Source organism: Antechinus flavipes, chromosome X (assembly GCF_016432865.1).
Source record: "Antechinus flavipes isolate AdamAnt ecotype Samford, QLD, Australia chromosome X, AdamAnt_v2, whole genome shotgun sequence".
Lineage (NCBI taxonomy): Eukaryota > Metazoa > Chordata > Mammalia > Dasyuromorphia > Dasyuridae > Antechinus > Antechinus flavipes.
The window spans coordinates 16212343-16239488 of NC_067404.1; the positions used below are offsets into that span (position 1 = coordinate 16212343).

At 37.2% G+C, this 27146-nt stretch overlaps 1 protein-coding gene across 3 annotated transcripts in view; it reads left to right on the top strand.

Moving 5' to 3' along the window:
* The window catches only part of LOC127543085 (ligand of Numb protein X 2-like), a 103956-nt gene that overhangs the window by 43326 nt on the left and 33484 nt on the right, over nt 1-27146 (top strand). For all 3 annotated transcript variants that reach the window (XR_007949125.1, XM_051969103.1, XM_051969102.1), the window contains exon 2: nt 22052-22493. Coding sequence is in view for 2 of the 3 variants with exons in the window: in XM_051969103.1 (XP_051825063.1) it covers nt 22102-22493 (392 nt within the window). In the remaining variant the exon portion in view is untranslated. The remainder of the gene's footprint in view (nt 1-22051; nt 22494-27146) is intronic.

Below are 27146 nucleotides of genomic sequence, written 5' to 3' on the forward strand. Positions count from 1 at the left end.
AACTGCTGTGACTCCCTATCACCTTCAGAATAAAATATAAATTCCTCTGTGTGATATTCAAATCTCTTCACAACATGCCCTCTCAATCACCTTTCTTTGTTTCCTTTTTGTTTTTCTTTTAACATAATGTAGTTACTTTGCTTATTTCTTTTCATTAAATCTATTTTAGCTTTAACTTTACCTGAAATCGTGATTGCTACCTTCATTTTTATTCATATCAGCTGACGCATAGTACATAGTATTCCAGTCCTTTATTTTTAGTGTTTCCATGTCTCTCATTTTAAAATGTTTCTCGGAAACAACACATTAAGTTCTGTTTTTGATCCATTCTGTTATCTGTTTGTATTTCATGGGTGAATTCATCTCATTCACATTCAAATTTATAATTATTAGTTATTTATTTCCTTCTATCCTATTTTTCTTTACTACTTCTCTCTCTTTTTGCCCTATCCCTCCTCAGAAATGTAATTTACTTCTGACCATTGCCTACTTAATCCACACAATTTTCTAAAAGTCTTTCCCTTATCCTATCCCTTTGCCCTCCTATATCTCTGTAAATTAAGAAGACTTTCATAGCCACCTAAATGTATATGTTTAAGCCTCTTTAACTCAGTTACAAAGAGAATAAGATACCAACAGTACCCACCTCCCATCTCCTCCTGCTCTTCACTATAACAGTTCTTCCATTTATACCTTGTTTATATGAGATAATTTGCTTTCTTTTATTTCTCCCTACCCAGTTTTACTTTTTAGGATCATTCCATCATATTCAATTCAACCCCAAGCCTTCTATTTATGTATGATCTTTCAAACTACCTTAGTAATGTTAACATTCTTAAGAATAACACGTGTCATTTTCCCATATTAAAAATAGTTTATCCTTATTAAATCCCTTATAGTTAGCCTTTTATCTTTATCTTATGTTTTTCTTGATTCTTGTAAGTTAAAATTTCAATTAAGTTCTAGTACTTTTCTCAAAAATTATTTAATATTTTAGAATACCCCAATATCTTTAGTTCATTAAACATCAACTTTTCCCTTTCAGGATTATACTCAGCTTTGCTGTGTAGGTGATTCTTGGTTGCAAACCCAGTTCTTTTACTCTTTGAAATATTATATTCTATGCCCTTCAGTCTTTTAATGTAGAAGTTACAAAATCTTAAGTTTAGGGTAAATTTCCTTGATAATTTCTTGAAATATAGAATCTAGACTTTTTTTCATTGTAACTTTTAAGTAATTCAACAATTCTTATATTGTCTCTTCTTGATCTGTTTTCCAGGTTGTTTTCCTAATGAAATATTACATATTCTCTCTTTTTTCATTCTTTTGGTTTTGATTTGTTATTTGCTGGTGCTTACCCAATTCTTTCTTTCTTTTTTTTTTGCTGAGGCAATTGGGGTTAAGTGACTTACCCAGGGTCACACAGCTAGGAAGTATTAAGTGTTGGAGCCAGATTTGAACTCAGATACTCCTGACTTCAGGGCTGGTGCTCTATCCACTGCACCATCCAACTGACCCCCCAATTCTAATTTTTAAGGAGTTATTTTCTTTTAGACATTTTTGAATCTCTTTTTCCAATTAATTGATTTTCTTTTCATGATTTTTTTAGATTACTCTCATTTCTTTCCCAAATTTTTCCTCAACCTCTCTTACTTGATTTTTAAAGTTTTTTTAAAATTCTTCCAAGAAATTTTTTGGGGTTTGTGATCATTATATATTTTTTGAAGCTTTACAAGAAGGTGTTTTATTTTCTGAGGTTGAAACCTGATCTCCTTTATCACCACAATAGCTCTGTATGATCTGTTGTTTATTCATTTTATTGTTGTTTTTAATGTTCTATTTCTTGACTGTTAACCTTAGGTCAGGACTGGACTCTGCTCCTGGTATGTGGGAGATGATGTCTCAGGCTTCAAGTTTTTCATGCTGTTGTTTTTTGAACTCTATCTGGGGACCTTTGACCTCTAGGCTCTTCCAGTGTTCTATAATACAAGGCCAGGTGTGGTCCTTGCTCCTCCATCTCAGGTCTTGATCTATAAATGCCCTCCAGTATTCTTCTCTTCCCTGAGTCCTGACCAGGGCCCCCATTGCCACCACAAAATGGATGCTTGGGTAGCTGCAAGCATCAGCTCATCCTCTATTCTGGATCCCAAACCAGGGATTCTGCTCTCCTTTGAGTTACCACAGCCAGTAGGGCCCTGTCCCTCTGTGACTCTGCATACTTAATGAATATGTAAAGAATAATTACTCTTCCTTGCCCACAACTAGGACTGTATCTGGTCAGCAAGACTGGACTCTGTGACCATTGCCAGCAGAGGAGGGCTCCCTTTAGCTTCCCCTGATCAGGTATCCAACTGTACTGCCTGTAGAGTGAAAGCTCCTGAAGTGAAGGCTGATGCCCAAGTTCTTTGCTTGTTGTTTGGGGGAGAGATGTGCATTTCAATCAGATGGACCACCACCCTGGGGCATCAGCTCTTTCCTAATGTCCTCCTAAGTCATCTTAGGTGGACACCTATTTTACCCCAACTTTTAATTATTTCTGCTGCTTGAAAGTTAACTTTGAGGCATTATTTTCAATTTTGCGGGGGAATTTGGGAGAGCCGGGTAATTTCCTGCCTTATTCCGGCACCTTCCCACAATTCCCTCCACCTTTCTAATCATCTTTCATTTTACTCTTTTGCATTTATAAAAGGAAAGAATGAGCACAGTGTAAAGACTATAGAGAGACCACCAGCTTAAAAGAGTCCTAAAAAATATTTTCCCCAGAATTTTTTGCTATTCTTTACTTCTGGATCATTTTAGGTACAGGAAGGTGATTTGGCTGACCTCTGGAAATTATAGTATGTGGAGAGGACTGGATATTCTATCATCTAAGGCTCACTTAAGGAAACTGGACATGTTTAGTTTGGAATAGAAAAAGCTCTAGAAAATCCCTAGATCTAGAACTGGAGGCCACTTCTAATTATTATTGTTGTTATTGATGATAATGATGAACATTATTATTATAATTATAGCTAGCATTTCTTTAGCCTAGAATCAAGACTCACCTCCCCAAATCCAACCTCAGATACTTACCTGTGATCCTGAATAAGCTACTTAATCCTATTTGTCTCAGTTTCCTAATCTGTAAAACAGGTGGGAGAAGGTAATTGTAAAACAAAAAAAAAGTCTTTTGACTCTTTGTATCCCTAAAGTTTTATAGAGTGCCTGGCACATAGTAGGTGCTTAATAAATGTTTATTGATTTATGGATGTTTAAATTGTTTTACTAGGGAGGCTTTAATAACTGCCTTTTGAAGAGATACATTTAAGAGGAATTAGACTTGTTCTGCTTGGTCTCAGAAGCCTAAGTGCCAAAGGAAGAAGTAGGAAGTCAGATTTGCATTTAATGTCAGAAAAAATACTGCTAAACCATTAGCAGTTTAGGTGTCACTGCAATGGATGAGAGTACCAGGTCTGGAGTCAGGAAGACTGAGTTCAAATTCAACCTCACACACTTCCTATCTGTGTGAACCTGGGCAAGCCACTTCACCCTCTTTTTCTCAGTTTATTCATCTGTAAAATGAAATAGCAAACCACTTCAGTCTCTCTGCCAAAAAAAAAAAAAAAACCCACCACCAAATGGGGTCACAAAGAGTTGTAAACCAATGAACAACACCAACAACAAACCATTAACACTCTTCCACAGTGAAATGGAGACAGTGGTAGAGTCCCTCTTACTAGAGTTTTTCAAATAGTTCCTGGATGACCACTTGCCCAGGATGCCCAGAGATTCCTGTTCAGGTATGAACTGCATGGTTCTAGGTTCTTTGTAAATGTGAGTATGAAAATAATGCTGGGAAATAGGCAAGCCCATGCTTTTGAAACCAACTTAAAAATACTCCTGGTTGGTGGTGGCCAGTGGAAAGAGCTAGAAGGCCAGGTTTGGAGCTAAATCTGCTACTGGCCACCCAAGTGACCTTGGCCAAGGTCAGACAAAATTCTTGGGAATGGCCCCTCTTATTCTAGAATCCAGTATTGAGGACAACAGACTGCTCTGCTCCTGGGTTGCTGATTCCTTGTTGTGGGCATTTAATCCAAGCAAATCCTCTCTGGTGAAAGCTGAAAGTCACAGACTACTGGGACCACTCACCTAACCATCCATTGTTCTTTGACCAACTTTGTGGGGCTGAGCTTTGTCTCCTCCCCTGGCCCCCTACTCTAGATTTAGCCTCAGTCTTCCTTAGGCTCTCCAAAGAACCAGCAGGGCATCCAAGGTAGGGTGGGTGCATATGGAAAAAAGTTGCTGAATTGAAGACCTCATAGGAACTGTTGTGACTTCAGCCTCTCTTTCCTGCCTGCCTTTGATTTTGTTTCGTGAGATGCTGCTTCTTTTTATTGCCAGTAAATACGCTTGCAATTGAACAGTCCATTTCCTCATAATGGAGCCTATCCCAGCCCAAATGAGGGATAATAAAAGACCCTTGATGTTTGGCTTTGATGTTTGCATTTGATTATGACTGTGTTCTTCTGGAAGTCTGTCCTAACCCAAGTTTCTTATTATTCTCTGAGTTTACCTTGAGGACAGTCGTGAAAGAGAAAAACACTCTTTTGGTAGTCAGGAGGCCCAGCTCAACCAACTTCAGACAAATTTCTTTCCCTCCCTGGGCCTCACCTTCTTTCTCTGTGAAACCAGAGGGGTGATCTCTAAGGATTCTGACAACTCTAACTTATAACACTACAGCTATATAACACTATATAACACTATAGCTTAAGAGTGGCCTGAGCACTCCCCTCCCCAACCCTTATGTTTCCATGGACAAGACCCTTCCCTGTTAAGGTTCTTCCCAACTCTAACACTCTGTGTTCCAAAGGCCTAATCAGCTCTGGCACTCTAAGGGGTCCTCATAGAAAATCTTTCAAGCTTACTTACTTACACTTACTGTTCCCAGATGTTTTGTGGTTCTTACATTCTCAGTTCTAAGGCATGTTCCAGCTCTAACATTCTATGTTCTAAAATTCCCTCCCACATCTAACATTATATATATTGGAATTCCTCCTTTTCTAATATTGTATTCCCCAAGAGCCCTTCCAGGTCTGCCATTTTATGTTCTAAACTTCTTTCCAGCTCAGAAATTCTCCATTCTAATTCTTTCTTTTTTATGTGCAATTCTTTTAAACATATTTCCATATTTGTCATGTTGTACAAGAAAAATCAGACCAGAAGGGAAAAAACCATGAGAGGAAAGAAACAAAGTTCTTTCTCTGGATGTTGATGGCATTTTCTATGCCACATCTAAGGTTTTTTCTAACTCTGAAAATTTTTAAGTTCTTCCAACTGATCTTTAAAAAAATTAATTTAAGAAACAAAACTTCTGGGACACCTTTTTAGCCTTCTTCCTCCTAGTGAATACATAGTTACCATGCAAGTCAAGAATACTTTGCTCATGGACACATTAGTAACAAACTTTTCCATAAAAGAAGAATGCAAGAGAATAACTCTCCACTAAGAGCTCAACAAGACATAAACTCTCCAACACATGATAGTTTTTTTACAAGTTAACTTATGGCTTACTTAAAATTTTTTATTATTTTAATAATATTTTATTGTTCCAAATACATGTAAAGATAGCTTTCAATATTCACCTTTGCAAAACCTTGTGTTCCAAATTTTCTCTCTCAAGTCCAACATAGCAAGCAATCTGATATACATTTCTTCTATATGCAATTCTTCTAAACATATTTCCCTATTTGTTATGCTGTGGAAGAAAAATCAGATCAAAAAAAACACGAGAAAGAAAAAATAAGCAAACAACCAAAAGGTGAAAATAACTATGCTTTGACCCACATTCAGTCTCCATAGTTCTCTCTCTGGAGGTGGATGGCATTTTCCATAACAAGTCTATTGGAATTGCCTTGAATCACCTCATTATTGAAAAGAGTCAAGTTATGGCTTACTTTTGATGATATCAAAGAAAGAGAACAGGGATAGCCACAGAACTCTTTGACCCCTCAGACCACCTCCCACACCACCACCTAGAAATCAGTGACATAGAAATAATCAATATGCTAATATTCTTGACCAACTTTTGAGTAGACTAAGTATGGCCCCTGCAATCTTAGTTACACTAAAAATTTGTTTTTCTCCTTTAAGATATAAAATTATCTAATTATCTAAATTATCTAATAATTAAAATATTATTGTCACTGTTTCAATTGATCCGTAATCTCCCAGGCACTGGCTCCTCTTTTCAACAATGAGATCTCAAGGCATCCCTGTCCCTGTACTCCTATAAATTACCCATGCTGAATCCACCTTCCACACTGGAGACCTTCTTGGGAATCTTTTTAATATTTCCTAGGTACCAGGGCATTATTATTCTGAATCAGTTTGTTCATCAAAGCATCCAGAATGCCATTCTCCTCATTTCCCTAGAAATGATGGCATAAAAGCTTGATAGCAGACCTGAAGCCTCTCTGTTTATCAGTAAAATGAAGGAACTGAATTAGATAACCCTGAGATTCTTACCTCTCTAAACCCTATGTAAAAGACTCCTCTGTTTTAGAGCCTGAAAAATATTGGAGCCAGCAAAACCTCTTTGGAAACCTCTGGTATCTCTCAAGGGAGCCTGATTTGAAGGTTCCAGACCTTGCCCAGAGCCACAAATGTCTGAATTTTGTGAGCCCAGTCACCAATTGTCATATATTAAAAACTGTACCAGTGTCCCCTGTACAGTAATTTGTCTAGATAAGATCATTCGATTGTAACCCATAAAGCATTCCTCTTTCTGTTCAATTTATAGCATTGACTTGGCTAATGTCAGAACGGGAAGGAAGAAAGGGAGGGAGGAAAGAAAGACAGGAAGCAAGGAAGTATGGGAAAGAGGAAGGAAGGATCAAAGGAAGGAGGAAAAGAAAGAAGAAAGGGAGGGAGAATTCATTAAATACCTACTATATGCCAGGCATATGTGATAAGAACATTACAAATGTCTCATTTGATCTTCACAACTACCCTGGAGGTAGATGTTGTTATCACCCTTATTTTACAGTTGAGGGAAGTGAAAAACACAGAGATTTGTGTGTTTTGTTTGACTTGGCCAGGCTCAGACCAGGCCAGTAAGTATCTGAGGTTCCATTTTTGCAAAGAAAAGAGAGCCATTGAAGCACTTTTCTTTGGGTCTTCCTGACTCCAGTGATCTATACATTGTGCCACCTAGCTGCTTTCAAACAGAAAGTCGAAGATACAAATGGCATTCGAAGCCACCAAGTCCAACAAAATCATCTTATACCTGAACAAGTTTGCTACAGTTAGAATAAACTTGACTCTCTTCTCTGTGGTCCATTTTCATTCACTCCTTAACTTTTGTGACTGAGAGATTTCATTCCTTACAGGAGTGTGTGTGTGTGTGTGTGTGTGTGTGTGTGTGTGTGTGTGTGTGTGTGTTTGTGCCTTTATGAAACCAAGAAGTCCCAGGAGGAGAGATTAATAGGATCCTAAATTTAAGAAACCTTATAGTCTAGTCACTCTCTCCTTAGTTTTAAAGTTGAGGAAACTGAGACCAAAAGTTTCTAAAATGTTACTCAATATTACAAATAGCAAGTAATAGGACTAGGAATGAAACAAAGGCTGGATTGGAGCCAAAGTGGCTGAATCATCTCAGAAGGACCTTGATGCAGATAGATTGACCCTTTCATTTTTTTCTATTTAGAACTCAACAAACATCAAATAAAATGAACCTTTCTATATACATAATAAAATAGAAAATAAAAGATGAGAGAAAACTGTGGTCTATTATGCACAGCTTGCTTTTCCTTTTAAAATAATACATTTGAATGTAATCAATTACACATGTACCATACAAGACTGAGCTACTTCTCTGTAGTGCTTTCTAGCCTTTTTTTTTCTATTCTCTTCTGTGCATTTTCTTTTTTAAAAAAGATGGTTCATTGCAATAGATTTGTTATGGAAAGTGCCATCCACATCCAGAGAGAGAACTATGAAGACTGAATATGGATCAAAGCACAGTATTTTCACTTTCTTGGTGTTATTTGTTTTTCTTTTTTTTTTCTCATGTTTTTCCCTCTTGATCAATTTTTTGGGCAGCATGACAAATATGGAAATGTATTTAGAATAATTGCACATGTTTAATTTATATAAGATTGCTTGCTGTCTTGGGGAAGAGGGATGGAGGAGGTGCGGGAGAAAAATTTGGAACACAAAGTTTTGTGAAGGTCACTGTTGAAAACTATCTTTGCATGCATGTATTTGGAAAGATAAAATACCATTGAAAAAATAAAAAGAAAGCTTAAATATCCCTCTTTTTTTCTTTTAAAAATTTGTTTCTTTATACCATTCTCCATTCTACTAACCCCTCCATTAAGGAAATAAAAAAGAAAAAGAGAAAAATAAAGCTCTTGTTGTTGATAAATGTAATCAAGCAAAAGAAATTACTTAATTGGTCATTTTTGAAAATGTATGTCTCCTTCTACATCTTGGGTAACATACTTCTTCAGTGGTCCCCTGGAATCAGGGTTGCTTACTATATTAATCAGGAATCTTCAATTTTTCAAAGTTATTTTGTCTTTTTAATGTTATTATTATTGTATAAATTATTCTTCTGATTCAACTCACTTCACTGTGCATAAAAAAGATTTTCTGGGTTTTTCTGAAAGCATCCATTTCATCACTTCCTATGACTCAATAATAATACTCCATTATATTAATTTGCCACAATTTGTTTAGTCATTCCCCAGCTTATTGATACTTTCTTAGTTTATGCCAATAAACTTTGTGATAACAAAACTATGACTTTTTAAACATGGGAGCCCCTTTTCAGCTCTGACATTCACTGTGTTCCAACAATTGGGTTGATGAGTTTGATTGTTAATAACAGTTATTGTGTCTGCTATGTGATAGGCACTCTCCTATTAAAGGCCATGAAGAGACAAAGATAAGAATGTACTACTAGTCTCTCCCCTCAACGAATTTACATTCTCATCAGGGTACCCATATAAGCATAAACAAAATGCCAGATACTCCAAAAGTCTTAGCTTCTGGACTTCTAAGGCTTCAGCAACTTAAAATCACACCAAGTCTTTGGGGGTATCCTATTTTGTGGGGTATCAAAATAAATATAGAGTAGAATTTGAAGGGGCAGTGTGGGAGAGAAAGGACTAGTAGTTGGACAGGGGATCAGGAATGGCTTCATGTAGGAAAAAGTATGTGAACTGAGCTAATTCTTTTACATTTAATTTTTATTTTATTTTTTCTCAATTATGTGTCAACAAAATTTTTTGATGTTCATTTTTCAAAATTTTGAGTTTCAAATTCTTTCCTTTCCACCCTCCTCTCCCTTCTCCTTGAGAAAGCAAGCAATTTTAGATAGATTTTACACTTATGTAGTCATATAAAGCATATTTCCATATTAGCCATGTTGCAAAAGAAAAAAAAATCAGACTAAAAATGAAAAAATAAGAAAGAATGGAAATCAAAGCAAGTACATTTCAATCTGCATTCAGAATCTATCAGTTTTTTTCTCTGGATGTGGATATCATTTTTCATCCTAAGTCCTTTGGAATGGTCTTGAATCACTGTATTGCTAAGAGTAGCTAAGTCATTTATATTTGGTCATCATACAATGTTGCTGTTACTGTATACAAAAATCTCCTGATTCTGCTCACTTCACTTTGCATCAGTTCATGTAAGTGTTCCCAAGTTTTTCTGAAATCATCCCCTTCATCATTTTTAGCACAATAGTATTCCATCACTATCTCCTACCACAACTTCCACAACTGTTCCTCAACTAATGAGCATTGCCTCAATTTCTGATTCTTTGCCACTATAAAAAATTTCTATAAATGTTTTGTACAAATTGGTCCTTTCCCTTTTCTTTGATCTCTTCGGGGTACAGTCCTAGCAGTGATATTGTTGGATCAAAGGGTATGCACAATTTTATAGTCATTTGGACATAGTTCCAAATTATTCTCCAGAATGTTTGGATAAGTTCACAACTTCGCTAACAGCCCATTAATGTCACAATTTTCCCACAACCCCTCCAACATTAATCATTTCTCTTTTTTTGTCATATTGGGCCATTTGATGGGTATGGGGTGGTATCTCAGAGTAGTTTTAATTTGCATTTCTCTAATTGATAGTGATTTAGAACATTTTTTTTCATATGACTAGAGATAACTTTGATTTCTTTATCTGAAAACTGCCTGGTTGGATCCTTTGCCCATTTATCAATTGGGGAATGATTAGTATTCTTATAAATTTGACATATATATATATGAGAAATGAGGTTTTTATGAAAGATACTTGCTGTAAATTTTTCTTTAGTTTCCTATTCAGTCTTGGCTACATTGGTTTTGTTTGTGCAAATATATTTTTAACTTAGGATGCAAAATGGGTAATTTTCATTTTGTTTTCTCGTGTTTCATCATAGACTTACAGCTATAGTTTTCTATGCTCCCCTAATTTGTTTATGGGATCATCCTTCATGTCTAGATCATGAATCCATTTTGTGTGAGATGTTGGTCTATACTTAGTTTCTGCTTTCCAGATTTCTCAGCAATTTTTGTTGGATCTTTGAATTTGTCAAACACCAAATTACTATAATAATTTCCTCCTGTGTGTATTGTGTACCTAATCTGTTCCACTGATCCATCACTCGATGATTACTGTTTTGTAATACAATTTGAGGTGTGGAACTGCTAAGTTACCTTCCACTGATTTTTTCCATTGAATTTTGTTACTATTTTTTCTAGTTCTTCAAAATAATTTTTGATAGTTTTATTAGTAAGAAACTAAGTAAATAAATAAATTAATTCAGGATCATTTTTATCATATTGTTTTGGCCTACCTACAAGCAATTAATAGCTCTCTACCTGTTTAGATCTTATTTATAGGAAGTGTTTTATAATTGTGTTCATATAGTTCCTGAGTTTTTCTTCGCAGGTAAACTACCAAGTATAGTCTACAATTATTTTATTTTATTATAGTTTTTTTTTTATTTACAAGATATATGCATGGCTAATTTTTCAACATTGACCCTTGCAAAATCTTTTGTTCCAATTTTTCCCCTCCTTCCTCCCACCCCTACCCCAGATGGCAGGTAGACCAATACATGTTAAATATGTTAAAGTATATGTTAAATACAATTTATATATACATGTCCATACAGTTATTTTGCTGCACAAGAAGAATCAGACTTTGAAATAATGTACAATTAACCTGTGAGGGAAATCAAAAATGCAGGTGGACAAAAATAGAGGGATTGGGAATTCTATGTAGTGGTCCACACTCATTCCCAGAGTTCTTTCAATGAGTGTAGCTGATTCTATTCATTACTGCATTATTGGAACTGATTTGGTTCATCTCATTGTTGAAGAGAGCCACTTCCATCAGAATACATCCTCATACAGTATTGTTGTTGAAGTATATAATGATCTCCTGGTCCTCTTCATTTCACTCAGCATCAGTTCATTTAAGTCTCTCCAGGCGTTTCTGAAATCATCCTGTTGGCCATTTCTTACAGAACAATAATATTCCATAACATTAATATACCACAACTTATTCAGCAATTCTCCAACTGATGGGTATCCACTCAGTTTTCAGTTTCTGGCCAACTATAAAAAGGGCTGCCACAAACATTTTTGCACATGTGAGTCCCTTTCCCTCCTTTAAGATCTCTTTGGGATACAAGCCCAGTAGTAACACTGCTAGATCAAAGGGTATGCAGAGTTTGATAACTTTTTGAGCATCTCTCCAGAGCTCTCCAGAATGGCTGGATGTATTCACAATTCTACTAACAATGCATCAGTGTCCCAGTTTTCCCACATCCCCTCCAACATTCCACATTATCTTTCCCTTTCATTCTAGCCAATCTGAGAGGTGTGTAATGGTATCACAGGGTTGTCTTAATTTGCATTTATCTGATTAATAATGACTTGGAGCATCTTTTCATATGGCTAGAAATAGTTTCTATTTCTTCATCTGAGAATTGTCTGTTCATAACTTTGACCATTTATCAATTGAAGAATGGCTTGATTTCTTATAAATTAGAATCAATTCTCTATATATTTTGGAAATGAGGCCTTTATCAGAACCTTTGACGGTAAAAATGTTTTCCCAGATTATTGCTTCCCTTCTAATCTTGTCTGCATTCGTTCTGTTTGTACAAAAACTTTTCAATTTGTTATAATCAAAATTTTCTATTTTGTGATTAATAATGATCTCTAGTTCTTTTTGGTCACAAATTCCTTTCTCCTCCACAGATCTGAGAGGTAAACTATCCTATGTTCTTTGAATTTATTTATAATCTCATTCTTTATGCCTAGATCATGAACCCATTTTGACCTTATCTTGGTGTACGGTATTAAATGTGGGTCAATGCCTACTTTCTGCCATACTTATTTCCAGTTTTCCCAGCAGTTTTTGTCAAACAATGAATTCTTATCCCCAAAGCTGGGGTATTTGGGTTTCTCAAACACCACATTATTAAAGTTATTGACTATTTTGTCCTTTGAATCTAACCTATTCCACTGATCAGCTAGTTTATTTCTTAGCCAAAACCAAATGGTTTTGGTGATCGCTGCTTTATAATATAGTTTCTGGTACAGCTAGGCCACCTTCATTTGATTTTTTTTCATTAGTTCCCTTGAAAGTCTTGACTGTTTGTTCTTCCAGGTGAATCTTATTGTTATTTTTTCTAGGTCATTAAAATAGTTTTTGGGGAGTCTGATTGGTATAGCACTAAATAAATAGATTAGTTTAGGTAGAATTGTCATCTTTATTATATTGCTTGCCCTATCCAAAAGCACTTAATATTTTTCCAATTGGTTAGATCTGACTTTATTTGTGGAAAGTGTTTTGTAGTTTTGCTCATATAGTTCCTGACAGAGAGATTCCCAAATATTTATCGGTAATTACTTTAAATAGAATTTCTTTTTGTATCTCTTGCGTTGGATTTTGTTAGTTATATATAAGAATGCTGATGATTTATGTGGGTTTATTTTGTATCCTGCAACTTTGCTAAAGGTATGGATTATTTGTAATAGCTTTTTAGTTGATTCTCTGGGGTTCTCTAAGTATACCATCATATTATCTGCAAAGAGTGATAATTTGGTTTCCTCATTATCTACTCTCATTCCTTTCATCTTTTTTTTTCTTCTCTTATTGCCAAAGCTTGCATTTCTAATACAATATTGAATAGTAATGGTGATAGCGGGCAACCTTGTTTCACTCCTGATCTTATTGGGAAGGGTTCCAGTTTATTGCCATTACGTATGATGCTTACTGATGGTTTTAAATAGATGCTACTGACTATTTTAAGGAAAAGTCCATTTATTCCTATACTCTCAAGTGTTTTTAATAGGAATGGATGTTGGATTTTATCAAATGCTTTTTCTGCATCTATTGAGATGATCACATGTTTTGTTAATTTGGTTATTGATATAGTCAATTATACTAATAGTTTTCCTAATATTGAACCAGCCCTGCATTCCTGGTGTAAATCCTATTTAGTCATGGTGTATGATCCTGTGGATGATTTTCTGTAGTCTTTTTCTAATATTGTATTTAAGATTTTAGCATCAGAAGTGGATTTCTATGACAAAGAGACCTAACTGAGTTTCAATGGATAAAATGATGGACAGAGATAGCTACACCCAGAGAAGGAACACTGGGAAACGAATGTGAACTATTTGCATTTTTGATTTTCTTCCCGAGTTATTTTTACCTTCTGAATCCAATTCTCCCTGTGCAACAGGAGAACTGTTCGGCTCTGCAAATATGTATTGTATCTAGGATATACTGCAACATATTTAACATATATAGGACTGCTTGCCATCTTGGGGGGGGGAGAGTGGAGGGAGGGAGGGGAAAAAACGAAACATAAGCAAGTGCAAGGGATAATGTTGTAAAAAATTATCCTGGCATGGATTCTGTCAATACAAAGTTATTATTAAATAAAATAAAATTTAAATTAAAAAAAAAAGATTTTAGCATCAATATTCATTAGGGAGATTGGTCTATAATTTTCTTTCTCTGTTTTCAACCTACCTGCTTTAGGTATCAGTACCATGTCTGTGTCATAAAAGGAATTTGGTAGATCTCCTTCATTCCCTATTTTTTCAAATCGTTTATATAGCATTGGAGTTAATTGTTCTTTAAATGTTTGGTAGAATTCACATGTAAATCCATCTGGTCCTGGGGATTTTTACTTACTTAGTTGGTTAATAGCTTGTTCTATTTCTTTTTCTGAAATGTGACTATTTAAGCAACTTACTTCCTCCTCTGTTAATCTGGGAAGCCTATACTTTTGAAGGTAGTCATTTATTTCACTTAGGTTAACAAATTTATTGGCATAAGTTGGACAAAGTAACTCCTAATTATTGCTCTAATTTCCTCTTCATTGGTGGAAAGTTCTCCCTTTCCATTTTTAAGGGCAACAATTTGATTTTCCTCTTTCCTTTTTCTAATCAAATTTACCAAAGGTTTATCTATTTTGTTGGTTTTTTCATAAAACCAAATCTTAGTTTTATTTATTAATTCAATAGGTTTTTTTACTTTCAATATTATTAATTTCTCCTTTGAATTTTAGAATTTCAAGTTTAGTATTTGATGGGGGGGGGGGTTAATTTGGTCCTTTCCTAGCTTTTTAAGTTGCAAGCCCAATTCATTGATAAAGATAAAGATGGAGTTATATTTGGCAAAGAGATTTTTGCCATCTCTTTGTCAGACACCAAAAGAAAGACATAATGAAGATGATATCAAGAAGTTTTGAGAGGTACAGTAAATTAGAAGAGTACATTAGAAGTCATTAGAGTGATAGGAGAAATATGAGAGGTTTGAGGAAAGAAGAGGACATTTATAGAACAATGGGAGAATCAATTAGGGCAGAATAAAAGGATTCCCTTGCTACAGTAAAGACCTAATTTAGATTAGGTGATATACTTAGTTATAGGGTCAATTGGGAAGATAAGAAAGCGAAGCCAGAACAGCAAGTGGCCTGCAAGAGGAGATCAAGAGAGGAAGAGGAATAAGCTTAGGAGAAGTGAGGCATAGGGAGAAGTGGGATGATGGGGCATTATTATAGGATAGAGAAATTTCAGAATGTTTGATCATGAAAACATATGGGAGATGGAAAGATCCACTTGTTATTCTACATGAGATGGTCATCTTTCAGTCTGTTATTTAACTCATTATGATATGCATTGTCATCATCCAGAGTTCCAAGAGTTCTCAAGTGATCCAAGGCAAGTGGTTGGATATTTCTCTGTTGACTACAGAAAGTACAACCTCTTTGTCATTAATAGGTGAGATCTGAGTGCTCACCTTAGCTTAATAAATATGCATTTTTTAAATAAATTAGAGAAAACTTTTAACTCAGGAACTTTGGGTCACGAACAGATGCCTTCTAAAAAGGTAACCATTCTTGTATGGAGGAGTAGAGCTCCCACCTCTGATAGCAATAGGTTCATTTGGTCTAGCCTCCTATTTCCCTTTGTTAGATCTCAGAATCTGCCCTGAGGAAATTAGTTGATCTGTTGAGATATTTCTCCCTTGGAGAAGAACTTACTTTCCATGATCAGCTAAGAACCATTTCTGTACCTTCAATCCCATGTCTCACTGGTGGAAAAATATTCCAGACCTTGTCCCATAGTCAGTGTGGAAACTGGACTCCTTTGGGACTCTGGGAAGGACAGTTATGGGCAAGAGGTCCTGGAGATTGATTTGTCCAAGCATAGAGATGAGCCCCATTCATGTGCCAAAGAGACAAAAACCTTGTGTGAGTCAAAAAGCTTGCATTGACTGGAATTGAACCTCCCCCTATCAAAAACCCCGTCCGGACCAGCCCGAATCCTGATTATGGCTGAGGAGTGAAGAGTGGAACTCGTGAAGATGGTCAAACAGGAGTCCATTTATTCAAAATTTTCTCGGCTTTATATACCTTAATAAACTTTTATAACTGCGTATGTACTAACTATAGTACACTGCTCATGGGGGACCACATAAACAACTTGTTCTTGTTTCCTTGCCACTTTAGTATAACTACTGACTTCTCAAGAAGGCTGAAATACCCCTGAGGGGGATGGGGAGCCAAACCAGACATGTCACAAGAGTTTTTTTTACTGGACTAAAGGGTATTATATCCCACTCAGGGTCCCCCACTATCTGTGACCCTCTACCAAACCCTAGGATAGAATTTATTTCATTTGCCTTTGAATCCCTAATGCCTAGAACAGTGCCTGACCCAGAATCAGTACTGAATCAATTCTTGTTAAATTTGTTCTTGTTGAATTTGTTGACTGTTAAGTGACCTCACATTTAGTGACAAGCACAGCTGACTCACTGCCTGGCCTTGGCAGAAAGTCCAGTTTATCTAAAATCCTAATTTTATTCCACTGTCAATCAGATTGCAATGGAGTTAACACTTATTGGCCATGTGCCTTTGGATAAGTCCCTTCCACTCTCATGACCTCGTTTTCTCCTCCATAAAATGTGTGGGTAAGAAACCGTTGCTTTTCAACTCTTGATATTATAGATATGTCAATCTGCAGTTCTTGGACTGCATGCATACTGTGCTTGACTCTGCTGTAGGAAATACCAGAAGGTTCATTTCTTTTCTAAGACAGCATCTACACATGAGAATCCCTTAAAAAAGTAAATGATTGAGGTAAATTATATATTCTGTGTTTAAAGGCTCTCTAAAGTCAAAGGAGGCATTAATAGGCAAAGACACAGATATAGACAATAAATGTAATTGTCTGTACATTGACCGATGTATACAGTAAGATGGAATAGGTATGGAATTTTCCCAGATAAGAATTGAGTTGGGCCTTGAAGACGTCATATGCCTTTCTTTGGAGAGTGAGTGGGTGGGATCGATTTTTTGTTTTCTTTTTTTATTGATCTGTTTTGTTGGACACATCAACTTGTTTCTTACAGCTACCTGTTCCCATCTCCAAACCAGTACTTGTTCACAAAAAAGTTAAACAGAAATACCTAAGAGAATGACTGTGTCTGACTATATAAACCACTTTATTTTTTGGTACTTTATCAATTTTTTTTTACTTTTTTTCCCCCAACTTTATTTATTTTATCTTTTTATTATTGATTATTTTTTAATTTAATAGAAAATAAAAAGACAGAAAAGAAAAACAAAACAAAGCAGGACATTGTCATGTATTCAGTAGAATATCAGGGAGGATTCAAAATATAACAATGAATTTCCAGTTCAAGAAAGCATATATAATAATAAAAGAAATTATATTTGTAAATGTCCATCTTTTCTTTACTCCCTTGTGGGCTGTTCTTTTGTTCTATGATGTGCACTTTTTTTACTTGTTTTTTTCCCCTTTCATCCCCTTTCCACCTCCCACAAGCAGACTATAGTTAAGCTCAACTATATTTAATAAATGTACACACACACATACATTCATACCCATCTACAGACTTACACACATATGTAGAGCAATATATATACTTTTCTATACATACTCAAACACACATTCATATGCACACATGCATTTATCCATATGTGAACATACATCTAAAATAATATTAGTATGACTGACATATAATGTAAAGTTCTCTCTTAATTGAATCTTCAAGCTTGACTGTTTCTAAGATCAGTGACTACTAGCTATACTTTTTTTTTCTAATAAATTTGACTCCTGATCTATGTTGTTATGTTTATGCACATCTCTTCTTTCCTATGATTCCAGGACCTGCAGTCTTTTATTGTGACTGCTGATATATCCTATACAATTCTAATTGTAGGATTAGCATATTTGAATTTCTTTTTTCTTATTTCTTGCAAAATTTTCTTTTTGATCTGGTGGTTTCAAAATTTGGCGGTAATATCTCTATGCGGTTTCAACAAAGGATCCCTTTGAGGTGGTGATTGGTGGATTTTTTCTCTTTCTACTTTTCCCTCATGATCTATCCCTCCAGGACAATCTGCTTGTATTAGTTCTTTTTTTTTTTAACTGTCATTCTTTATTTTTTCCAAATTTATTTTATTTGAAGAAACAGAATAAGCAAAAAGAAAAACAGAAAAGCAATACAAAACAGAAGAGAACATTATCATGTGCCCAGCAGAACATCAGGGAGGATTCAAAATATATAACAACAAATACCAATTTAATAAAGTATATACATATACACACATATATATTCATATTTGTAGAGTAAATTATGTTCATGAGTGTCTGATTTTCTTTATTTCCTTGTACATTGTTTTGTTCTCTGTTGTGCACCTTATTTACTTTATCTTTTTCACTCCCTTTCGTCACCCCACCACTCCCAAGAAAGCTACAGTTAAGAAAAGATATATTTATGTAGATATATGTATATACATACATGCATTCACACACACACACACACACCCCACATACACACATGTCTTTTCTATCCCTGCAGACTCTTTCCATTAAATTCTACTCCGTAACTTGGCTTACTGTTACTTAATCTCCCCCTACCCAGAGATCCCTCACCCTTTGCTTCTCCATCCACCTATCCCTCCCCCTTTATTTTGGTAGATTTTGGAGGTTCAGTATTCTTCATGATATATCTATGTAGGTACTGCCTATTTAATGCATTCTCAACATAAGATTTTCAGAATTACGAGCCCTCCTTCCTCCTCTAATGCCTCTATTCCTCTGCACCTCATTTGTATAACATGATTACTATTTTTGCATTTACTTTGCCAATCTTTCTTTTGGGCTTACCCTATTGTTGGTGTAAATCTTGAACATAAAGAATGACAATAAATAAATTTCCTGTAAACAATTTGTCCATGTTTAAAAAGTTTGTCCATGTTAAGTTCCTTAAAATTGATCTTTGATATTGGCTGTTATATGTTAAATTTTCTGTTAAGTTTGGGTATGGTTGATAGAAAATCTGCAGATTCATTGAAAGTCCATTTTTTCTCATTCAAAATTATAGATCATTTTTGGCTGCAGGTCTAGTTCTTTTGCGTGTCTGTAGATGTGATTCCAAGACCTTCAGTCTTTTATTGTAGATGCTGATGTCTTATACAATTCTAATTGTGATTCCAGCATATTTGAATTTTTTTCCCTTGATTCTTTCAAAATGTTCACTTTGATCTGAAGATTTCCAAATTTGGCAATAATATTCCTATGTGTTCTCCACAAAGGATTTCTTTGAGATAATGATCTGTGGATTTTTCCTATTTCTACTTTCCCCTCATATTCTATCACTCCAGGACAATTTTCTAGAATTATTTCTTGCATTATTGTGTCAAAATTCTTTTTTTGCTCACAGCCTTTAGGTAGTCATATTATTCTTATATTTTCTCTTCATGATCTGTTCTCCAGATCTATTGTTTTTCTTATAAAATGTTGCACATTCTGCTCAATTTTTTCATTCTTTTTATTGTTTTGTTATTTCTTGGTCTCATACCTTCACTGACTTCCCCTTACCCAATTCTAATTTTCAAAGAGTTATTTTTGTCTTTAAGATTCTGTATCTCCTTTTCTATAACTTTTTCACAATCTTCTTGGGTTTTTTGTTTGTTTGTTTTTCCTCAATGTCTTTCAGTTAATTTTTAAATTCTCTTTTGAGTTATTCTATAAATTGTTTCTGGGCAGGGAGCCATTTACTGTTTCTCTGTAGGGTAGAAGAAGCTCTTCCGTGTTATCCTCTGAAGTTGAACCTGTCTTCCCTATTCCCATAGCACTATTTCTCTGGTGGAATGCTTCTTTCGTGGCTCATTTTTTTTAATGAGAAGTATTAGTGTAAGCACCTCTAATCAGGGGATAGGGGGATGCTTCATTTCAGCTCTCCTCTCTGACCTGAAATCTCAAACCAAAAGCTGCCCCCTCCTACAAGTGCCCACAGCTGCAGCCAGCAGCCTCTCTGCCCCTGCACTCACTAGGTATGCTGGTTCCTTCTCACCCAGGGCTGCGTCTCTGCAACACAGCTGGGCTTAGTATTTCTAATCAGCCGAGGTTCCCTCAGTCTTCAGGACTCAGACCCGGACTCCACAAGCTATCCCAGAGCTGAAAATTTTTGTAAGCCTAATGCTTTGCACAATGGCTGACACAGAGTAGCAGACTGATAAATAATGAATCAAATTGGATTTCAAAATATTTTCCTTCCTTCTGGACCCAGTTCATCACTAATGTCTTCCCTCACCCCCTGGGTCATGTTTTTGCTCTTCTTAAATTTCCTAATATTTGCCTATTTATGTCCTGGGTCAAATCCTCCCAGATAATATATAAGACCCTTGAAGGCAGGAACTTCCTGGTTCTCATCTTTATATCCTCAGTGCTCTACTTAATGGAAGTTTATTGAATTCATTTGGTAAATAACAATAATAATGTCTGACAAACACACAAAGTAGTCTACTGACAACAATCTGAGATTGGGAGTACAAGTTTTGTTTTTCCCATTTTACATATGTGGAAACTGAGGTTCAAAATAGTGAAATATTTTATCTTTGATCATCCAGGAACCACATAGCAAAACTGTTACATGGGAAAGATCTATTGAGAAATGATAATAATGGGGGAAATAGTATCAATATACTTTTTTTTTTTAAAAAAAGAAAAGCACCAGTCAAAGCGGACCTAGGTTTTAGTCTCAAAGTACAAGTATGCAGAAACGACTGCCATATTGATTATGTCCAACAGCGTCTACCTCATTCTGCCTGCCATCTTCTCTATCCAGAAAAGAGAGACTTATGTCATCACTTGTTTTCTGGAGTCAAGACTGGCCAATGACACTCACTGGAGTTCTATATTATATCATGTCGTTTTCCTTTGTATTACTGTCATCCTTGAGGACTTTGCTCTCTTGATCCTGCCTATTTCACTCTACCAGGCCAGTAGGTAGAACCATAGCACTGGGTCTGGAGTTGGGAAGACTTGAATTCATTTACTAGCTGGGTGACAGTAGACAAATCATGTAATTTCTGACTGCCTCAGTTTCCTTAACTTTCTCCCGGGGTTATTATGAAGATCCAGTGAAATCATATTTATGAAGCACTTAGCACAGTGCCTGGCACATTGTTGTTGCCATTGTTGTTTGATCATTGCAGTCATGTCCAACTCTTTTGTGACTCCATTTGGGGCTTTCTTGTCAGAGATACTGGAGTGGTTTGCCATTTTCTTCTCCAGCTCCTTTGACAGATGAGGAAATTGAGGCAGACCTGAAATGACTTGAATTACTCAGCTAGTAAGTGTCTGAGATTAGATTTGAACTGAGATCTTCCTGAGTTCAGGCCTGGTGCTCTATCCACTGCACTACCACCTAGGTGTCCTTGCCTGGCACATAAGGTATGCTATATACATGCTTGCTTATTGGAGCAACTAGATGGCGCTGGAGTCTGGAGGACCTGAGTTGAAATCCAGCTTCAGGCACTTAATACTTCCTATTTGTGTTACCCTGAGCAAGTTACTTAACTCCAATTGCCCCCCACAAATCAATAAAATAAACAAATGCTTGCTTGTTTCCTTCCTTCATACATCACTTAATGTAATCCTTTCTAAACTTTTCAAAATTATTTGTATTTGTCATTTCTTTCCTTTTCTTTTTTTTTCTTGCTGAGTCATTTGGAGTTAAGTGACTTACCCAGGGTCACACAGCCAAGAAGTGTTAAGTGTCTGAGGTCAGATTTGAACTCGGATCCTCCTGACTTCAGGGCTGCTGCTCTATCCACCACACCAACTAGCTGCCCTCTGTTTGTCATTTCTTAATGGGTGGGAAAGAATATTCCATTTTTTAGACTTTCAGATTGGGATCTCCCTGTGGCGAGATCTCTCTAAGCTAATGGCCTACCTTCTGTTTGTAGCCTTTCCCAGTTCTCCTTAATCTCCCCACCTTTCCCTTTCCTGTTACCGCCCCCCCCATTTATCCTGTCTCTAACTGGTTTGGATGGACTCTAGTTGTTTATATATTGTGTCCCCATTAGACTGGGAGCTTCTCGAGGGCAGGGACTGGCTCTGCCCTTCTTCGTGTTCCCAACTCCTCGCACAGTGCCTGTTATGAAGTGAATGCTTTTTGACCCGCCAGCAGATTTACCTAGTGCTCTTTGCTCTTTTCCCAGAGTGAACGTATGTCCCATCCCCGGTAGCCCTCCTTAACCGGGTGCTGAGCATGGCTTTCTCCACGCCGGACAGCGCGCCTCTGCGAGCGGAGAGTGAGCTGTGCACCAGCTGCGGGCAGCTGCATCGAGCCTCGGACAACCATCTCTACAACTTCCGGGATGAGGTGGACGAGGAGCTGGTGTGTAATATCTGCCTGCAGCCGTTGCTGCATCCCGTGGACACTCCTTGTGGCCACACTTACTGCTCCCACTGCCTGGAAAGCTTCTTGCAGGATTCCAGTTTCTGCCCCATGGACCGGGAACCCCTGGCGTTCCCCAGCTGCCGCAAGTCGACCTTGTTGGTGAGAAACCTGTTGGACAAGCTCGTTGTTTTCTGTCCCTTCCCTCCAGATTGTCTGCTCACCATGCAGAGGTGCGAGCTGGAGAATCACCTTCAGAATCGGTAAGGGATGGGTTTGTCAGTGGGATGGGGTGGACAGTCCTTAACCTATGGGATTCTGAATGAGTTATTATTCTTCTCTGGTGGGAAGAAAGAAAACATGCATATATTAAGTACCTACTGTGTACCAGGCATGATCTCTTTTGAGCCTCACAACAACTCTACGAAGGAGATGTTATTATAACTTGAGGAAATTGAGGCACACAGAGATACATCTAGAGAGCATCTGAGGCCAGATTTTTGACTCCAGGCCTAGCACTCAAGCCTGGGGCTCCAGAAACTTTTTCCACTAGCTATCCCTTTTTTGCCCAAGAAATTTTCACATGATCCTGGGTATGTAGATATACAAATCAAACATTTACTGATAATAAATCATAATTATGTGACCCCATATTGTTGTGACCCACAATTCAAGAGACTGGACTCTATCCCACCTGTGCCACCTAGGTACTCTGGTTGGGACCAGGTTAGGTAGGCCTCTTATACCTTAGCTTCCGCTCCCTGGTGGGAAATCCATACCTTAGTAGAATAAACATAGAGGGAGCTAGAAAGAGAACAGAGGCAGAAGGTGTCTGGAGAGGTAACTAGACAAGGGCACCTAAGGCATGATCAGATGAGTTCCTGTAGGGTAATGACTGTCTTCAGAGCCCCAGCATTTAGCACATGCTTAGTACATAGAAGGAACTCACTAAATATTGATTGGTTGACCTACTATGGAGAGGCCAAATAAGAGTACCAGTAATGGCGGGCTGTCTGGGCAGAAAGCCCCCAAAGAAGCAACAAGGTGGGGTGCACAGATCCCAACACCCAAAGGGATAATCATGGTTCTGAGTGTTAATTTTCTACACAACCCCACCACACTTACATGATTGGGGGAATGGAGGGATAGGAGGGGAGGAGGGATATCTAATTGATCCATGCATGAATTTGTTTTTATATTGCTGTTACTTTTCAGTAACCTCCTGTTAAAATTTAACACCTCCCCCTACTATCAAAGAGAATGAGGGAAACCAAGCAAATCTATCCATGCTCTAAAGTGGGCCACACCTATAGTTACTCTTGCCACTCTCTCAAAGCAAAGGGGAATGTTTCATCAGCAGTCCTAAAGAATCAGGATGGGTCATTTGGGCCTAATTATTTGAGGTACATGTAGTGGGAGTGCCAAGCTGACAAGTGGGATGCTTCTGTCTGGGGCTTTGAGAGGCAAAATTTCTCAGGTACTTCTTATTTCTCTCTCAGTTAAAGGCATTGTACAAGTTCTGGCCAATCCCCAGTCTTTATTTACTCTACTTCACTTTTATTTATTTACTTATCTATGGTAAATGTTCTTAAACTTTTCCAAGTATTTTTCCATCTATTATTTCACATAGTCTACCCTACGAGGTAGGTCAGGGTCTTTTGTTGCTTCCCATCTCACAAGGGCAGACCAATATTCACTGTGGATTGTGGTGACCAATGCTGCTAAGTTCCAAATAGTTACTTGGCAATTTTTTTTTTTGGTAGGGGAGGGGGCATTAGAAAATTGTAGGTCAGCAAGGTGGTAGAGCAGATGTCATCTGCAAACTTTTCCCACATTAAAATATCAAACAAATGAATTATATACTAAATATGGAGTAGCCAAAGTTGGCACTATGAACTAAGAAGACAGAAACAACACATAAAGTTTAAAAAAACTAATGAAATAATACCAATTAATGAATAATACGAGTTATTTCTTTTAAAAGTCTCCTTTCTCTTTTGTTGTTTTTTGACATTTCAATAGTATTTTATTTTTCCAATGACGTGTAAAGAGAATTTTCAACCATTTTTTTGGTGAGGCAATTGGAGTTAAGTGACTTGTCCAGAGTCACACAGCTAGGGAGTGGTCAGTGTCTGAGACCGTATTTGAACACAGGTCCTTCTGACTCCAGGGCTGGGGCTTTATCTACTGCAGCAGCACCTAGCGGCCCCTCAACATTCATTTTGTAAGAGTTTGAGTTCCAGATTTTTTTTTCTTCCTTCTCTTCTCTCCCAGCTCCACAAAACAGCAAGGAATCTGAATATCTCTTTTCTCTTTAACCATTCTGGAGTTTCTTGGATCCTCCTAGGGTTTCTGCTTATTCTCCAATCCATTTCACATGATGGGTCCAGGGTCTAGAGCGGGGTTCCTGACCCACTCCTATAGCAGTGCCTCAGCCTTGAACACCCTCTTCACTCCACAAGAGGTGGCAGAGAGTGATTTTGCCCAGCCCCCAGAAGGAAGGGAAAAGTTGTTGAAGTGAGGTTAGAAGACATGGTGAACAGATCCAAAATTGGCTTAAAATAAGGGGAGGCATTGTGATGTGATGTAGGGGACTCTGAATTGGGAGTCAGAAGGTTTGGACTTGAATCATGGATCTTCCACATTCTACCCCTGTGATTTTAGTGGGGGAAACTTGAGATAGAACTTAACTGACATGGCTGAACAGTCATTTTTTTAGTATCTCAGCAAGAGTATGTATGAGTCCTGGGATAATGGAATTTTAAAAAGCTTTTATAGATTACAATAATATTTTATTTTTCTAAATATATGCAAAGATTGTTTTTTTAATTTTATACTAGTCTTTTTATTTTTCAGAATACATGCAACATTCACCTTTGCAAAACCTTGTGTTTCAAATTTTTCCTCTACTTCCCCTTCCCCCCCCCCCCCAGACAGGAAGCAATCCAATATAGGTTAAACATGTGCAATTCTTCTAAACATATTTCAACACTTGTCATTCTGCACAAAAAAAATCAGATCAAAAGGGGAAAAGACCACGAGAAAGAACAAAAAAAAAAAAAAAAAGAGCAAAAAAACAACTACAACCAAAAAGGTGAAAATCCTATGCTTGGACCCACATTCAGTTTCCATAGTTCTCTCACTGGATGCAGATGGCACTTTGCATTGCAAGTCTATTGGAATTGCCTTGAATTGCCCTATTGTTGAAAAGAGCCAAGCCCATCACAGTTGATCATCACATAATCTTGTTGCTGTGTACAATGTTCTCTTGGTTCTGCTCATTTCACTTAGTATCAGTTCATGTAAGTCTTTTCTGAAATCAGCCTGCTGGTCATTTCTTATAGGACGATATTATTCCATTACCTTCCTATACCATAACTTATTCAGCCATTCTCCAACTGATGGGCAGGATGATAGAATTTTTAAAAATGAAAGGGAGGTACCAGACCGGAGGGATTGTGGTGGGGTGTCTTCTAACACAGCAAGGGGAAAGGTAACAGTGCCCTAGGTGTGTATCTGGTAAGAGAATTCATTTTGTCTGGGAGGAATTTGCACTTGAGTGTCTGCCTTTTCTGAGAAAGGATTTTGCCTTTCCAGATTGAAAGGGGTATGCAGGAGTCCCCAAGGATATATCTAGGGAGCAGGTTGGCCCAAAGAGTTAGGTGCTGGGTAACTTTGGAAGCTGTCCCAAGGCCAGGTATCTGCATGACATAAATGATCAATTTGATGCAAACAAAGAGGACATAATAAAAAGGAGAGGGCACTGAATTTGTAAGGAGACAGTCTTCAAACACAATGAAGCAAGATGGGACCTAGTCCGCAAACTCCCTTAGCTTCTGGGATTCTCAGCTCTTGTGGCAGCCAATGCATGGGGAGAATCTCCTGGGCCCATTATTAGGGTCCTTCTCCTTATCACAGCTCTCATCCTGGGAGGCTGGATGCAACAGAGGATGCTTTAAGCAATAGTTAAGACCAAGTCTCTGTAACTTGATACTTTACCTTTTACAACCCTTTTTTGGTTCCTTTCCTGCTGCCTACTTTTTTCCGTTTTACAATCTTGTTTTTCCCCATTCTCACCTCATTAAATTCTTGCCATGCCCACTGCCCTCAGAGAATGTGGCTCAGTATTTACCAGTCATGCCCAAGGTAGCAGGTAGACTCAAGCTTCATGACTCAGGACAACAAAAATTGAAAATCTGCACCACAGGACCCTGCTGCCATTCACCTCCACTTCCTTCCTAAATTAATAGTTCTGAGGCTGAAGCACAGGCACACAAAAAAAAGGCGGGGGAGGACGGAAGGATGAGATCAATGCTGCAAATGCAGTAACATGAACATGAAATGGAGGAGGATTTTCCAATTTAGCACTTAGGAGCTCTGCTGTCATGAGGTAACAGAGAAAATTAAGAGGGAACAAGTGAGGGGACAGAGCCAAATAGACACAGAACTGAGAAATCAGAGAAAATAACACTATGGAGAAAATAAAGAGGTTGCTTGACTATACATATTTGTTACAAGGCCTGGTGGGGACTGTTCAGTAATTAGGGGAGGAGGAAATAGATTTTTAAGTAAAAAACATTTAAAAAATCAAAATAGAAAAAAATATATACATACAAGAGAAGGAAGTAGTTGATGTTAGAAGGATTATGGGAAGATGGATATGCTAACATGGACACTGTTGGTGGAGCTGTGAATTGATCCAAAGGTTTCAGAAAGCCATTTGGAATTTTATTTTTTAAATTAGGTTCAAAATGTCCATCTCTTTAACTCAGAGATCCCATATATTCACATACACTCCAAGGAATAAAGAAGCAACAAATTTGCTTTCATCTCAAATCTTTTCCTTTCCTGCTCTTTCAACCTTCTGGCTCTCCCAATGACACAGCTTCCTTGGCCATTCTTTCTACCACCGTCTG